The sequence below is a fragment of the Balaenoptera borealis genome (assembly GCF_965194805.1).
Source record: "Balaenoptera borealis genome assembly, chromosome: 16".
Taxonomy (NCBI): domain Eukaryota; kingdom Metazoa; phylum Chordata; class Mammalia; order Artiodactyla; family Balaenopteridae; genus Balaenoptera; species Balaenoptera borealis.
In genome coordinates, this window is record NC_138872.1 from 14766352 (window position 1) to 14783487 (window position 17136).

General features: G+C 52.8%; 1 protein-coding gene across 3 annotated transcripts in view; it reads left to right on the plus strand.

Annotated features, from left to right (window-relative positions):
* The window catches only part of CDH22 (cadherin 22), a 123660-nt gene that overhangs the window by 83131 nt on the left and 23393 nt on the right, over positions 1-17136 (plus strand). For all 3 annotated transcript variants that reach the window (XM_082359461.1, XM_082359462.1, XM_082359463.1), the window contains 3 exons: positions 2136-2303; positions 6722-6915; positions 9474-9727. In XM_082359461.1, coding sequence (XP_082215587.1) covers positions 2136-2303; positions 6722-6915; positions 9474-9727 — 616 coding nt within the window. The remainder of the gene's footprint in view (positions 1-2135; positions 2304-6721; positions 6916-9473; positions 9728-17136) is intronic.

A 17136-nucleotide genomic window follows, 5' to 3' on the forward strand; every position in this document is an offset into this window, starting at 1 on the left:
AGCAGAGCAGTCCACAGCATGGACTCCGGCCCCAGAGTGCCTGCTGGAATCCTGACTGGGCGCTTTCTACATGTGTGACCTTGGACCAGTACCTAACCTCTCTGTGCCTCCATCTCCTCATCTGTAAACTGGGTATAATCACAGCACCTTCCTCCTAGGGGTGTTGAGAAGATCAAATGAGGCAGTTCACTCAGATGCACATCAGTGTCAGTTATTGTTGTTATTGTCACATGCAATCCTCATGAGATGAAACTCTGAACCAGTGGTTCTCAACCGATTTTGTCCCCAGGGACCATTTGACAGTGTCTGGAACTAGGGTTGGGCAGGGAGGGTGCTGCTACCAGCATCTAGTGGATGGAATTATCCCGCCCAAAATGTCCATGGTGCCAAGTTGGAGAATCTTGTTCTTTAGGGAGGTATTGTGATTATCCCATTTTACAGATAAGGAAACTGAGGTTCAGAGAGGTGAAGGGATTTGCTCAAGATCACATGGTCAACAAACGGCAGATCTGGGACTTATCCCAAGTTCGTCTGCTTCCAAGTCTCCCCTGCCCTTGGAAAGACCAGGACCGGCTGAGGAGGGGTCAAGAGGGAGCTTACTGAGGAGTCTTGAAGGCTTCTGATAGAGAGTCTGTATGACCCCTGATTAGACAGACTACACTTTCCATATCTCCATGGGATCCCTCAAAAGCAGGGTCACCCCCTAGGTGCCCACCCCTGGCTCCCCCAGCTACACACACATACACACATACACACACACACACACACACACACACACACACACACACACTCCAGCCTCTCCTCGCATTCCGTTGCCTTTATTGGCATCTAGGGGCTGTATGGGGACATCAGGAGTGAGAGATCGGGTATTATGGGGCGCATCATGGGGCTGCTGGTGCGTGACTCCACCTGGCGCTCAGGGCCTGGGCACCACCTGTCACCACCTGGTGCTCGCAGGTTGGAGTGGGTCGCGGGGTGGGGGGTGGGAGGGGGAGGCTCTGAATGGCTCATCCACTTCCCCCTCCCCCCTGGTCTCCCACTGGCAGGGAGACAAGAAGCCCAGCCTTCCCCTGCACAGAATCAATCTTGTGGCCACCCCGACTCCTGCCGCCCCTCCCCCTGCTTCCATTAACAGCTTGCAGGATTGTCTGATCAGCGATTAGCTGGTGCCTGGACAGAGAATCTAGGGCCAGGCTTGAGAGGAAGGGGCTGGGACCCCCAGGGCAGGGGGATGATTTAATCGTGGAGGGGTGTGCAGGGGGGAATAAGTGTGTGCAGTAGCTGTGCATGTGCGAGTGACCTCATGTGTGTTACATATGTAGTACGTGTGTGAGACATATCAGTGTTTGTGTGCACGTAAGTGTGACTCCATAGTGAGTGTGTCTGAGGGTGGGTGTGAGTCCAGTTCATTTTGTTAAACACTCACTGAGCTGCCACTCCGGGCCTGGCTCTGGGCTGAGCGCCACTGACCCAGAAACAAATCAGACACGGGCCAGGCTCATGCAGAGAGTTATCGCAGGTTCCCTGTCACATGGGGAAACCGAAGCCCCACAGGTGGGATCGGTAGCCCAGGGGGGTCACACAGTGCCTGGTGTTCTAGTCCCTACGCCTCTTTTTAGTAAACCCAATAGTCTATATTCTACCGCGTTTGTGTTGCGTGTGAGTGTGTGTTTGAGAGTGTGTGTTAGTATGTGTGTATATAAATGTGTGTGTATGTGTACAAGTGTGTGGGAGGGTGTGTTTTAAAGTGTGTATGTGTGAATCTGATAGTTGTGTGTATGTGTATGTGTGAAAGAGTAGTGTGTGTGTGTGTAGCATAGAATCTGTGTGAGTTATCTGTGAGCATATCTATAGAAGCACGTGTGTGAGTGTGTGTGTGTGTGTGTGTGTGTGTACCATAGAATCTGAGTTATCTGTGAGCATATCTATAGAAGCACGTGTGTGTGTGGGGTGGGTGTGTCTGTGTGTCGTGGCTGCTGGGCCCCACACCTGCACAGTGGCCATATCCGTGTCTTCTGCATCAGCTGCTCCCCTCCTGAACTTGAACGAGCCCGGCCTCTGACTGGGGAGGGGTCTCCATATCAGCTGGCAGCTGGCAGGGGGGCATCCCTGGCCTCACCCTCCCTCATCCACAGGCGTGATCCGGACGGCTGTGCCTGACCTTGACCGCGAGAGCCAGGAGCGCTACGAGGTGGTGATCCAGGCCACCGACATGGCGGGCCAGCTGGGCGGCCTCTCCGGCTCCACAACCGTCACCATCGTGGTCACCGACGTCAACGACAACCCGCCCCGGTTCCCGCAGAGTGAGTGAGGCCTTCCCAGAGGGAGGAGGCAGATCCGTGTGTCTGTCTGATCATCCCTCCAAGCCACCCACTGACCCCAAGCTGCCTTGTAGGCTTCCCGCCATAGAGGGACTCCCGCATCTGTCTGTGTCCATCCATCCAAGTCACGCACTTACCCCCTGCCCCCCTCTCCAACCACGCTTCTTGCAGGGGACGGCCTCAAAGTTGTCTGATTTTCCGTACATCCAAGTAACGCGGTTACCTTCCCACCCCTCACCTTGCTTCCTGCCAAGAGTGAGCCCCTGTCTGTCCACCCACCCCTACTGGCCCTTGCACACACCCCTGTCCTGCTTATTGTGTGTGTGATCTGCTACTGACCCAAGCTTGCAAAGGGACATTGGAGGTGGGAGGACAGATACAAGGATACCTTAGGGATATAGACGGAGGCTGCAGCCATGCCCAAGCCGAGTGACACCTGTAATTGTGCACGGAGGTGCCAAGGTCTGGAGTGACAGGTCTTACCCTTTTCCTCTGAGCCTGGAGGGCAGGATTCCGTGCTCCTGAATTAGGAGGCCTTTCCACTCTCTGCCTCCCCAGGCACAACAGGGTGGAGGCGGCTTCTCTCACTCAGTCCCCCACCTCCCCATCAGCCCAGCCAGCCCCTCTGTCCCAGGTTCAGGCTGAGCCGCACAGGAGAAGCCGCCAAAGCTGGCAGAGACTAAATGCGGTGGGGAGCTGGGCTGATTCCTGTCGGGCGAGTCATTACTTGAGGTCTGCTGCTCTCACATTAGGCCTCGCCACAGGGGACTGACCCCCGAGAGATAAGGGAATCCAATCCCTTAGCTGAGAACACATCGCAGCCTAAGCGCCTCAGTCCAGACGCACAGCGGGGTGGGCAGAGCCCGCCAGCCAGCGCCACATCGTTGCCAGGGAGCCTGGTACCGCAGTCGCCCCCAGCCACTCCTCCAGCCCAGCCCCACTCACCGATGGGAAGCTTCAAAGCACCGTGTGGAGGGGCGGGGACCACCCAGTCTTCTGCCCAGTTGTGTGATGCTCTGTGCCAGCCCTGAGCCGGAAGGGGTAGGGCAGAGCGGAGGGGCCAGGGTCCCCCAGAAGACTCCTGTTTATTCATTCATGTACTCCTTCTTTCTTTCTTTATTGTGAAATACAAACAGAAGTATGTAAAATAGAAATGTCCAGTTTGACAAATAATTACAAAGCAAACACTCCTGTAACCACCAACCAGGACCCCAGAAGCCCCCAAAAGCCCTTTCTTTTTTTTTTCCCATCCAGCTATTCCTTTATTTTTTTATTTTTTTGACATCTTTATTGGAGTACAATTGCTTTACAATGATGTGTTAGTTTCTGCTGTATCACAAAGTGAATCAGCTATACCTATACATACATCCTCACATCCCCTCCCTCTTGTGTTTCCCTCTCACCTTCCCTAACCCACCCCTCTAGGTGGTCGCAAAGCACCGAACTGATCTCCCTGTGCTATGCGGCTGCTTCCCACTAGCTCTCTCTTTTACATTTGGTAATGTGTATATGTCCATGCCACTCTCAAGCCCTTTCTTGATCATAACTTCTCCCACCAAACCCTCCTCCGGAGTTAACTTCCATCTGCTTTTGTGATCACCTCCTTGCTTTTCTTTTGTCTTTTCTTTTTTCTTGAAGTATAGTTGATGTATAATATTATATAAATCATAGGTGCACAATATGGTGATTTGCAATTTTTAAAGGTTATACTCCATTTATAGTTATTACAAATTATTTGCTATATTCCCAGTGTTGTACAATATATCCGTGTAGCTTATTTTAAACCTAATAATTTGTACCTCTTAATCCCCTCCTCCTATCTTGCCCCTTCCTCCTTCCCTCTCCCCCCTGGTAACCACTGGTTTGTTCTCTATATCTGTGAGTCTGCTTCTTTTTTGTTATATTCACTAGTTCGTTACATTTTTTAGATTCCACATATAAGCGATATCATACAGTATTTTTCTTTTTCTGTCTGACTTATTTCACTTAGCATAATGCCCTGTAAGTCCATCCATGTTGCTGCAGATGGCAAAATTTCATTCTTTTTTATGGCTGAGTAGTATTTCATTGTGTATATATATACCACATCTTCTCTATCCATTCCTTTAGGGTTGATTCACCCATGTAGGCATTGCCTAACATTATAGTTTAATTTCATGTTTTTTAACCTTATCTAAATGGAGCCACACAATACAAATTATTTGTGTCTTGCTTTTTTGTCTCTCAAAATTATGTTTGTGAATTCACATGTTGTTGCTTGTAGCTATAATTTATTCATTTTCACTGCTGTATAGTATTCCATGATTTATCTATTCTCCTGTCAGTGGACATTTGGGTTGTTTCCAGTTTGAGGCTATTATGGAGGATACTGCTTTGAACATTGTTGCATGTGTCCTAGTGCCATTCTGCATACATTTCTCTAGTGTACAGAGGAGCAGAATAAACTCATCTTCAATTTTACTAAATAAAGCCAAATTGTTTTCCCCCACGAAGAAAGGCATGTGTCCATCGTACCATATCCTCACCAACAGTTGGTACTGTCAGATTCTTTCATTTGTGTTAATCTGGTGAGTGTATACTAGTATCTCATGCTGCTTTTCATTCATTCACTCACTAGTCACTCACACATTTCGTTTATATGACAGCCTGGTGTTCTGCCAGGCACCGTGAATGCCTGATGAATAAGGGATGTGGTCCCTGCCTTGCAGGAGCTCACACCCCTGAGGGAGGGAGGGGGAGAGAGAGAGAGAGAGAGAGAGAGAATAAACAGAAAATGATAGGGAAATGCAGTAATCCTTACAATGGGATGAGCCTGGGGGCCCTGGACACACAGGAGCAGAGCCTGGAGGTCTGGGAAGCTTCCCTGTTGGAGGTAATATTCAGTGAGACTAAAAAAGAGTGGGAACAGGGGAGGTGAAGGCAGAGAGGAGAATAAAGAGAGGGAATGTCTAGAGGTGGGACAGAGCAAGTCATCCTTAAGGAATTACAAGAACTTCAGCCGGATTGAAGCTCAAGTTAGGGTAGGCGGTTGGGGGCATGAGGCTGCAGAAGTCAGCAGGGGCCAGGCAGCAAGCATCTTGCAGGGCAGGCCAAGGGGCTTGTACAACTCCATCCCAAGGGCAGCGGGGAGCTATGGCAAGGGTTAACGCAGGGGAGCGGGGGGGTCAGCTTGTGTTAAAGCCCCCCCCACCCCGGCTGTTTATGTGACAGTGAATCAGAGGCAGCCACTCCACACAAGGGTATCCAGACCAGAGGGGGTCCCAAGAGACACATCCCCATCTCCACAAGCCCTGCTGGCCCATCATTTAGCAAATCACCCTCACCTTCATCTCGGCTCTGGGAGGAGAGCAGGGAACTGTTTGTGTCCCACCTGATGCTCATTCCTTCCGGTTTCCCCCTGCTTCCCCACCTCCTCTGGCCACAGTGGTCATCTTGTGCCATTCTTCAAACATGCCAGGCATTGCACCCACCTCAGGGCCTTTGCACCTGCTGTTCCCTCTGTCTAGAATGCTCCTTCTGAAATATCTGCTTGACTCACTCCCTCACCTCCCTCAGACTTTTGCAGAAATGTCATCTTTTCCTCGATTGCCCTATTTAAAACTCCACACACACCTTCATCATTACTCCCATTTCCCTCCCCAGCTTTATTTTTCTCCAAAGTACCACTTGACGTACTGTTTCACTGATGTGATTGTTTAGTGTCTTTTTCCTTCCATTAAGAGGAAAGCACTGTGAGCCCTGGGATTTGGGTCTGTTTTGCTTGTTGCTGGAACCCCGGTGCATAGAGGTGCATCTGGGACATCATAGATACTAAATAAATATGTGGAAATGAAGGAACCAATATCATTAACATCAACAGCAACAAAAAATCAGCACAAAGCCCCACTGTTCTAATGCAATTTGTTCCATTTATTGGGTAGCCACCAGGTGCTAGGCCCTATGCTAAGCAATTAACATGCATCATCATCTGAGTTAATTGCAGGATGAACAGTGCTGTTAGGAAGGCACTGTTATTATTCCCATTCTACAGATGAGGAAAACCAAAGCTTGGGATTACACAGCTGGGACTGACTCTAGAGCCTTAGCCTTGATCACTGTGCTCCTCTGTCCCTTCACTGGGCAGATGTGGACACTGAGTCCCAAAGAACTGCAGGCATTTCCCCAAATCAATCAGAGAATAAAGCCAGGGTGAGAATTAAAACCCTCCTCTTTGCACTGTGTCCCACATTTCTGCAGAGGACGCGCCTCTCCCAGCATCAGTCCTGGCCAAGCAGGGAGCGCCTTTAAGACACTGCCCTCCAAGGAGCCCATCTGAGACACCCCCTCCTCTCCCCTAGCGCTGGTGGGAGCTGGGGGAGGGGCTGCCACTCCATCCCTGCTCACAGCTGTATCCCCTACAGAGATGTACCAGTTCAGCATTCAGGAGTCGGCCCCCATCGGCACAGCCGTGGGACGCGTGAAGGCCGAGGACTCGGACGTGGGTGAAAACACAGACATGACTTACCACCTCAGGGAGGAGAGCGGCAGCGGCGGCCAAGTGTTCAAGGTCACCACAGACAGCGACACTCAGGAGGCCATCATCGTAGTGCAGAAGGTGCGGGGCTGCCCCAGGAGGGATGGGGGAGGCAGGCCCCAGGACAGCAGGGTCAGGGGGGCCGTTGAGTAGCCAAATCACCCCACTCCACTCCAGGGATTATGTCTCTCCGGAAACTCTGGACCAACCTGGGAAGACGCTGATGGTGTCATTCCCATTTTACAAATGGGAAAAATGAAGCACAGAGAGGTTAAGTGACTTGTCCAAGGTTGCACAGCTAGTTGTCAAGAGCCAGGATTCAATCCAGATTTGAATCTGTGCTCTTCAACACTAGGCTGAGCTACTTCAAGTTCATACCAGGCCCTTCACACTCATTGTTTCCTTTAATCCTCATGTTCCCCTCTGAAGGAAATATATTATGCCCGTTTTTACAAGTGAGAAAACAGAGGCTCAGAGAGGTAAAAGGGCTTGCCCCAGAGCACACCTGTAAAGGGTAGAGTGGGATTTGAACCCAGGTCTGGTGAGCCCAGAGTGCTTTCCTTCCTGCGTCTAACAGCCTCCTCAGCCACTGGCCAGCCTGGGAACCAGAAGCTAAAACAGCAAAGTCAGCAACCCCTAGGGAAAGCGGACGGAGGTCAAATAAAAAAGCAAAAATCCATCTTCCAGGACTTGGTCACGGGCTTGGCAACTCAGGGCTGCGCAGGCCTTTGAGCCTGTCTGCCCCAACTCTGCTGTCCCATGGGAGGTCTAAGTCCCCTGCCCTGGGCCACAAATGGTCACAGGCCTTTGTACATGCCCGGGGATGGAATGCTCACTCCCTACCGTTGTCCAGCTCTTCCTCCTCCCACTCAGCCAGAATCTGTCTCCTTAAATCTGCTCCTATCAGCCCAGGTTCTGCCCTCTGGGACCCGCAGAAACAGCCCCCCGAGGGCCCTTCATTCACTCAATAAGCAAACTCTCTACCTGGCCTGAGGGCTTGAGGATAGAGAAAACTCCCAGTTTCTTCAACAAGGATAATAATATAATACTAATACTTATAATGAGTGTTTACAGGGTGCCAGGAGTCCTTCCACTGCTTTCTGTGTATTAACTCATTTAATCCCTACAACGACCCTCTGAAGTACTATTATTGCCCATTTTATAGATGAGAAACTGAGGCCCTGAGAACTTCAGACATTTGCATCCAAGGTCGTGCATCTTACAGAGCAGTTGTAGGGCTATGGGTCCGGGCAGTCTGGCTCCAGGATCCACCCTTTTAAGCATTAAGTGGTTTTCAGTCTTCTGACGTCCATTTGTCCTCACTGTAAGATGAGCCCATTTCACAGATGGGGAACTGGAGGCCCAGAGAAGCCCAGCATCACACAGCAACAGAATCAGGCCCCAAGCCCAGCCTGGGGACCCCAGCACAGCATTTGCTCTCATCCACAGTGCTGCCCCTATCCTGCCCCCCCTCTCCTCCCTGGCTCTTGGGCCCCCCTCCCGCCTGCTCCAGCAGTGGTGCCCGAGGTGCCTCTGTGGAGTCAGTGGTGGCTCAGGGAGCAGAGCCCCCGCCTGATTGACGACCTGGCTCCAGAGCCCATCGCTCACTCCCAGGCCAGGCCCGCGCCTGCCCCCCTGCATCCTGATTTCCCAGGCAACAGGATGGAGGAAGGAGGTAGGAGGTAGCCCTTCTTTTTTTTTTTTTTTCTGCTGGAGAAGGGGGCAGGGGATGGGAGGTTCTGAGAGGAAAGGAGGGTCCCTACACACAGGGCAGGTCTCCAGGAAGGTGGCCCCTGCTGCTCAGATAGCTCCCCCACCATGTAACGGAGGCGCCTGTGGTTCCACCAGTGCAATTTCTCTTTGCTCTAAGGCATTGTCCTTAGGAGGCCAGCGCCCATACAGCCATGGAGCTTGTCCATCAGCGGGTCACCCACCAGCACTCTCTGATGAGAAGCAGGGCTCAGCATGGCTTTAGCCAGATCTCTGAGGAAAGCTCTAAGGCAGCCAGGCTTATCAGGCTCAACTCACATTAGCAGCTGCCACCGGTATATACCAGGAACGTGTCATTTAACCCTCCCACCTGAGGCCCAGAGAGGCCAAATAGATTGCCCGCAGACACAGAGCCAGTGAGCAGCAGATCCAGTGCCTTTCCTCTCATGGGCCTGGGACTTGGGAGCCGACCTTGGGCAAGTTACAGAGCCTTCTGGGCCTCGATTTCCTTATATGTAAAATGTGATGATAATAATAATACAAGCCTCTTTGGGATGTTGTAAAATAGATGAGCCGCTATGTTTAGAACACTGGCACATAGTGCTTTGTAAATTAATAAATTAATGCCCCAACCTACTGTGCCCTGTAGCAGGAAGTCTGGGTGTCAGTACTTGACCCTGTGTCCCTGGACAAGACTGTCCCCAGCTGGGCCTTACTTTCTCCACCTGTAACCAGAGAGGGTTGGTCTGGGTCTTGGACAGCCGGTTCCGCGGCGCAGCCTGATACTCCGGAGCCCCTGCTGAGTCAACTGTCACCTTGGGCCAGCTCCGCCCTCTCGAGGCCCATCCCCCCTGACTTGGGATCTGTCCGCCTGGAGGTGTTGAGCAGACCCCAACCCACTCACCGGCCCTCTGCTTCCTCCCTACCAGCGCCTGGACTTCGAGTCCCAGCCCGTGCACACCGTGGTCCTGGAGGCGCTCAACAAGTTCGTGGACCCCCGCTTCGCTGACCTGGGCACGTTCCGCGACCAGGCGATCGTGCGCGTGGCCGTGACCGACGTGGACGAGCCCCCCGAGTTCCAGCAGCCCTCCGGCCTCCTGGAGGTACAGGAGGACGCGCAGGTGGGCTCCCTGGTCGGCGTGGTGACGGCGCGGGACCCCGACGCCGCCAACCGGCCCGTCCGGTGAGACCCCCGCCCGGGGCCGACGCCTGCTGCCTGCTACCCCGCCAGCGCCCTCGGACAGACGGCGGGCAGAGGGGGAGGGGGCAGGGCGGGGAGGGGAGGGGGAAAAAATGGTGTGGGGGGAGGGGAGAGAGAGAGATGGACACAGAGATGGAGAGAAACAGGCTGGGAGCCAAGGAGACAAAGCAAACAGGTTAGAGAACAGTCGCAGAGAGACAAGGGACCCAGGATAAGGAGAGAGAACCAGGTGTGACAGACACAGCACAGTGACCTGGGCTCAAGCTCAGTCCTCCACCAAAAAAAAAAAGATAATTTCATCCTTTCAGCTTTTCAGGTCAAAAATGTTGAAAACCATCCTCAAGTTCTGTTTTTCTCTCACATCTCCCTCCATCAGCAACCCCTGTCATCTCTGCTTTAAAAACATCAGCAGAATCGGGCCATTTCTCACCTCCTCCGCCGCCCTGGTCCAAGCCACCTCTTTCTCCTGCCTGGATTACTGCCTCCTCGCTGGACTCCCTGCTTCTGTCCTCACCCCTCTTCAATCTAGAATGGGCACAGGAGCTAGACTGATCCCATCCAAATGTAAATCAGAGCGTGGCCCTCCTCTGCTTAAAGCCCAACAAAGGCACCTCTCAGGCTCAGGATAAAAGCCCAGACCCTCACAATGCCCCCCAGACCCTATGCGGTGTGGCCTCACTGTAACCTCTCAGACACCACCTCCCACTACCCTCCTTCCCTGGTTCACTCTGCTAAGCCACACTGGCCTCCGCCCAGCTCCACAGATACACCCAGCCTGCCTCTACCCCAGGGCCTTGGCAGCTCCTGATCGCTTTGCCTGGAATGTTCTCCCCCTTAATATCCCCATGGTTGGTCCTCTCACTTCCTCCAGGACTTTCCTCAAGCATCACCTTCTCAGTGCAACCTTCCCCAACCACTCTTTCTAAAATGTCAACCCCACCTCAACCTGTCCCCACACTTCGTATCCATTTTCCTTTGTCCTTCATCACCAGCTAACCTGCTACCCATTTTCCTGATGACTTCGTTTGTCCCTCCCCCTAGAAGATAAGCACCAGGAGGGTAGGGATGCATGTCTGTGTTCACGGCTGTATCCTCAGCACCTCACCCACTGCCTAGTGCTTGGTGGACACTCCCTGACGCATGGTGAATGAATGACATGTAAAATCAGAGAGAGACTGAGAAAAGAGACTCATGGAGGGGTAGCGAGACCAACAATGAGAGGAAGTGACCAGAGAAGGAGGAGAGCCGGTGGAAAGAGGGCAGGAGTAACTAAAGGACAGAGGGACCTACCTGGCACTGTAGGAACAGAGAGAGGAGACTTGGAGAGAAAGCCAGAAAGGGGAAGAAATAGAATCAGACACAGAGAGAGAGGCAGAGCAGGGAGCGGGGCAGGTGGGTGGAGGGGAGGGGATGCTGCGGTACTGTCGGTGTCCCAGGAAGGGTTTGAGAGCTGCAGCGGTTAGGGAGTCCCCGACCGTGGCCCAGGTTGGAAGAATGTCAGATAGAAAGTGATCCAGAGGAGAAGGTCGGGGTGGGGCGGATGGCCATTGTTGGATGGATGGGAAAAAGAGCCTGGAGCTTCCTGCTTATTCCCTAAAACCCCTGTTATATAGTCAGTGAATGATCCCTCAGGCAACAATGTACCTAGCTCTGTGCTGAGCATTGGAGAAAGAGGGAAGGGATGTTGCTTTGAGGATCTCTGCATCACATAACTCCAGATGCGTAACATTCCCACCATCATCCGTGTGAATGGCTCAGATTTGTGCAGTGCACAGGCTGTGCAACCTTACATGGCAACCCGAGGTGAGGACACAAAGATGCCATCCTGCTTAACTACCCATGCGCTTCCAGACTAGGAGCTACCCTCAGGGGTCTAGAAAGACTTCTTAGAGGAGGCAGGAATTGAACTAAGCTGGGTACCTGAGCCTGGTCAGGTATAACTATGAAGAGAAGGCCATTCCCGGGTGCAGGCGTATGGAGGCAGGGGAGTGGTAGGTGTGCCTGGAAAAGAGTAGACTGTGATAGCTACAGGAGGCGGAGGGAGATGAGCTAGTGAGAGAAGTCTGGCAGGCCTCAAAGGTAGGCCAAGGGGCTCAGACTGGTCCAGAGGTCCAGAATGCCTCCTGGGTTGCCTCCACCCTTCTCAAGGCCAAAACTGCCCTCCACTGCCTCTGAACTCCTCCACTGCCCTCCCATCCCTGCTACTGGTAGGTACAGTCTTTAAACATCCCCATCAGCCTTTGGCTCAGCCCAGACCTCTCCCAGGAGGGCATTATCACCCATGTTTGGCAGGAAACTCAGGCCCAGGGAGGGGAGGAGTTAAGAACCAGCAGTAGGAGCCTCACCCTTGCCCCCCAGGTCCCTGCTTCAGTCTGCCTGGCCCCCTCCTCTCCAGTACCGCTCTCCACACCCCCTCTCAGTCCTCTCCCTCCCGCCCTCCGTTGACTTCCCTTCCCCCCCTGCTTTTATCTGCACTGAAAGGGCCAACTTGGAAACCTGCTCTCACCTCCTTTCATCTCTCTTTGCTGCCTCTTCCCTGGGGCCCCTCAGATGTGGGGGCGGTGAGGAGCTTCAGACAGGTCCAATTTCATACGACAAACATTTACCCAACTCCTCCATGCCCAGCCCTGAGCCAGGCCTGAGATGACTCAGCCAAGGGCAGAGCTGGAGAGGAGCACCCAGTCCATAGGGGACAGACTTGGAAATGGGAGGCCAGAGAAGGGGTCCTCACAGGCCACATGTGAGGCCCAGAGCCCGGCTTATATTCCAGCTCCCTCAGTTCCAAAGGTCCTAGACTCAGTCAGCACCTACGCATTGAGTCATGTCATGTCAGCCACTGATCCAGGAAATGGGGCAACGGTGATAAGACCCAGTCCCTCCCCTCATGGAGTTTGCGGGCGGTTGGGGCCGGGGGCAGACAGTCAACAAGTAGCTGTTGAGACACATCAACAAATGGTTAAAAGGGATCATTGCTGATAAGAGCTATGAAGAAAATAGACTACTGTGTAATGGGATAAGGAGGATTGGGGCCACAGGGGGCTACTTTGGCTTAAGTTGTCAAGGAGCTGGCAAATGAGTTCACATCAGAATGATCAGGAGAGAGCCAACCAAACAAAGATGTGGGGAAGCGCTTTCCAGGTAGAAGGAACAGCAAGTGCAAAGGTCCAGAGGCAGGAACAAGCTTAGTGCGTTCCTGGAAATGAAGTGGTATCCTGGGAGATTTTGCCTAGCATAGTAGGCACCTGGGAAATACAGAAATACAGATGTACAGAGTGATTTTTCTGAGTCGCTGCACTGGAGAGAGTGGAAGATGCCTCATACTGTGGCGTTTGGCCCTCAGAATGTTAACTCATTCTACAGATGAAGAAACTGAGGGTCTGAGAGGAGAAGTGACTCTCCCAGTGTCACTCAGCCTGAAAGGGGAAGGGATGAGATTTAACCCATGATTGTCTGCTTCTTGAGTCCAGCCTCCTGCCATTTCACTCCCGCTTCTGACTCTCTTTTTAGTTAGAACTATTTCCAACCTTACACTGTGCCCTTCCCTGTGCGTGAGGCCCAGAGAGTCAGATGGGGGCGATGGGAAGGCTGGGGCCCCGTGTGAGTGAATCTAGTGACAGACCTAAGCCTGAGTGGGCTGAGGCAGGGGCTAAGGACTAAGGAGCTCCAAGCAGGGGCAAGGACTCTGGGCACCAAGGAGGGATGGCCCCCGAGCAAGGATGAAGAGGACGAGGTTGGAATGGGAGGACAGCACTCCAGGGTGGAGTGATAGTGAGGGCCTGGTGGCAGGAACAGAATCCTGGAGCCAGGAGGTTAAGTTCAGGGGCAGGGAGGTCAGCTGGATGAGCTCACGTGAGGGGGGTGGGCTGGAGATGAGGTCATGGGGGCACTTGGGGACAAGCTGTGAAGGGCCTTGAATGTCAGATGAAGGTGTGGGACTTTATCCCTAGGCAGTGGGAAGTCTTGGAAGGCTTTTGAGAGGAGGAGGAGAGGGCTCAGATGGGCCCATGTCTGGATTAGGCAGCCTTGCAGATAGACCAGCTGTTTATCAGCCCAGCCCCAGCCCTACCAGCCCCAGCCCCCTCATGAGTCTTCCTTGAATGCCAAAAACAGGAAAGCCCACACCGGACCAGAGAGAGAGCGAACACTTCATTTCCTCCCAGCAGTCCACAGTGGGGTGCAGCAGAAAGTACATGCACTTTAGAATCATGAATCCTAGCTCAGTTGTAGAATTGTGGGAAAATCACTGCACCCACTCCAAGCCTCAGTTTTCCCATCTCTAAAATGGGTGTCATGGTAGTTCTTGCCTCATTCATTTATTCAAAAAAATAGGTACTAAATGTCTATCATGGACCAGGTTCTATGCTCGGTGGTCCTGGGATTGGAGGGAGGATTAAGTGTTTGGTACATAACAGGTCCTCAGGAAATGAACATTACCATTTTCCTCGGTGCTCTGTACACCTGTTTCTCCCCTTCATTCTGCAACCAGAACTAACCACACACAAATTTCTAGGTGTCATGTGCAGGCTTTGAGTGTGTGCTTTAAAAGGGTTAGGGGGAGGGGAAAGAGTCGAAGACAGAATGGGGTGAGCAGAGAAGAATCCCTGGGTCAGGGGAGCAGCCCCTTTTGCATCTGGAGTTTCCCCCACTAGTAGCTCAGGTGGGGGCCGCATCATTCAGCCTGCTGCGTGTACACGTGTACGTACACGAGCCCGGACACAGGAGCACCGGGCAGCCTGGATACACATGAATCTGCAGACTTTCATATTTACCATGCCTGTGTGAGCTATATATGCACATATTTATGTGGAGAAAACCCACATGGGCACTCAAGGCAGGAAGAAGTACCCTCCCCACTTCTCTCACCCTGACCTTGACAACAGCAGTGTTTTGTGCTGTTCCCAGGGTGTGGGAGCACCCACAGGTATACCTGGCTGGTCCTGAGGAGGGTGCTCTTAGTTAGATCTGGAAATCTGGACAGACAGACGTGGCTTGGGAATTTGGCTCTGCCACTAACCAGCCCTTTTGACCCAAGGCAAGGCACCTGGCTTCTCTGAGCCTCAGTTTCCTCATGTGTAAAATGGCAGCGGCAGTGATGACGGTTATCTGCAAGGACTGGAGGAGCTCGTGCATGTGAAGCCCTTACACAGGCCTGTCACAAAGTCTTGCTGAGCAAATGAAAATAAGAGCTAATTCATACGTCATGTGGTAGGTGCCCAGCGCTGTTAAAAGTGTTTTATTGGTGTTTTATTGGTAGTACTTGTCTAATCCTCACAACCACCCTGTGAGGTAGGTATTATTATTAGCGCCATTTCTAAGAGGGAACCAAAGACCAGAGAGGTTGAGTGACTTGCTCAGGGTCACACAGCTAGGTTTCAAACCTAGCCAGATGGCCACCAGATCTGCACTCCTGACTGTCATTCCCAGGCTTTCTTTGCACATGTGCACACGCACACACACACTAGCAGACACATACCCACACTCTGTCACTGCACTCTTCTACCCACACCTGCTGCTGTTCCCCTTCCTGCCCTCCAGATCCTGGCTGACCAAATGAGAAGTAGGACAGTGAGAACTGAGCAGAACCTTCTAGACCACAGATGCCTCCTGTCCTTCTCAGACCGCTGGCAATGCTGCCATGTCCATACATGGTGCCTCCCACCCCCAGGCACGCAGACCACACACTGGGTTGGTTGAAGGGTCACCTGTGTCCCCCTTACCAGACATTTCGGAACGCTCATTAGAATAACAATAGTTCTCACTCAGGGAGTCATTTTCCTGGAACCCAACTAGGCACCTATCCCCTAGCTAGGCACTTAATCCTCCCAACCACTTGCAAGGTGGGAGTAAAATCGGTTCCATTTTGCTGAAAATTAAGGCTCAAAGATGAAGTGACTTGTCCGGGGACATCGAGGAGCCAGACCCAGGGCTGAGCGGCTGCCTGTTGTACCTTCCAACTGCAACACAGTGTCACACACAGTTTCCACCCACAACACAGACACACAACTCTTGCACCTACACGTGAGGGGTACACGAGCATCCCCCGCTGCCCCCACGTCTGCCAGGCCACACTCCTTGCCACACACCACGCCCTCTACCCCTCCCTCCCAGTCACTCACTGGCTCCCTGAGCTGGAACAAAGCCACCTGGGCTCGGCAGCCACACTGACCTGCAGCCCCAAGTCTTTAGCTGGTTAATGGAGGCTCCCCGCGGCTCCCGCCCCATGGCCTTGGGAACAGCTGCCTCCACTTAGATTCCAGCCCCCCCTTCCCCTCCAGGAGGGAACAAAAAAGAATAAGTGGGAGGAGGAGGACGAGGAGGAGGGAGAAGAGAGCAAACAGGTCTGAGCCGAGAGGGGAGGAGAAACAAGAAGGCGGTGGGCATCCTCCCACCAGCCCGGCCTCACGCCCAGCCCTGACCAGGTGATCAGGAGCCCCAGGCTATGTCATGCCCCTGGCTCTCTTCTAGACTCACTTCTCCCACCTGTAAAATCAGGAGGAGGTCTCCACGGTTCCTTCCAGCTGAGCTGACACTACTCAGAGTCTGGTTCTACCTCCTTTGGACCCAAACATCCGACAGGCCAGGCTTGGGGCAAAGGCAACCTGAGACTCCATGCATTGCCACTTTGGATGGTTCAATGCGCTAGAAAGAACTCTGGGTGTAGAGGCCCATATTGGGGTACAGATTCCAATTCTGTGACAGTCCCTGTGCAACCTTGGGCAGGGTTATCACTAGCCCGTATGGCACCTTTCGTAAATAAGAAAAAAGTCGCCTTTTGAGAAGATGCTCCCTGGGCTAGGACACATGGCTGGGCAAGCAGAACACTGGCTGGACTTCACCCCCACTTCCCCTCTTCAGCCTGGTAACTCTGTGCAGGACACAACCTGCACAACCATACTTGGCAGCCCTAAGCTTGGCAAGTTTCCTCTCTGAGCCTCAGTGTCTCCATCTGCAAAATGGGGTGAGATCACATCAGCCTCACAAGATGCCAGGCAGGGAGGGACGTCGTCTGTCTTGTTTGCCATTTTATCCCCAGGGCTTAGCACACAGCAGCACAGAGAAGGCACTCAGTTAATGTTTAGGCATAAAGGAACGAAGGGAGGGATGGCTGGAGGAAAAGTAAGCTACAAACTGCTAAGTGCTATACCGGTGAGAGGAATTGTCATCTTGGATCTGAACCTCCCCACACACTTTCACCCAGGTCAGGAGGACCCAGGCTGATCAGGGCCAAGGAGAATATAGGCTTAGCAGCTTAGGGACAGGAAGGGGCAATAAACTAGGGACTCAGGAGATGGGCTGTAATGCCCACTACACCCACGTGCCCAGGCCTTTTCAGTTTGACACGAGCCTCCACTTCCACTACAACAGTGAATATGAAAAGAATAAGGGCTGTC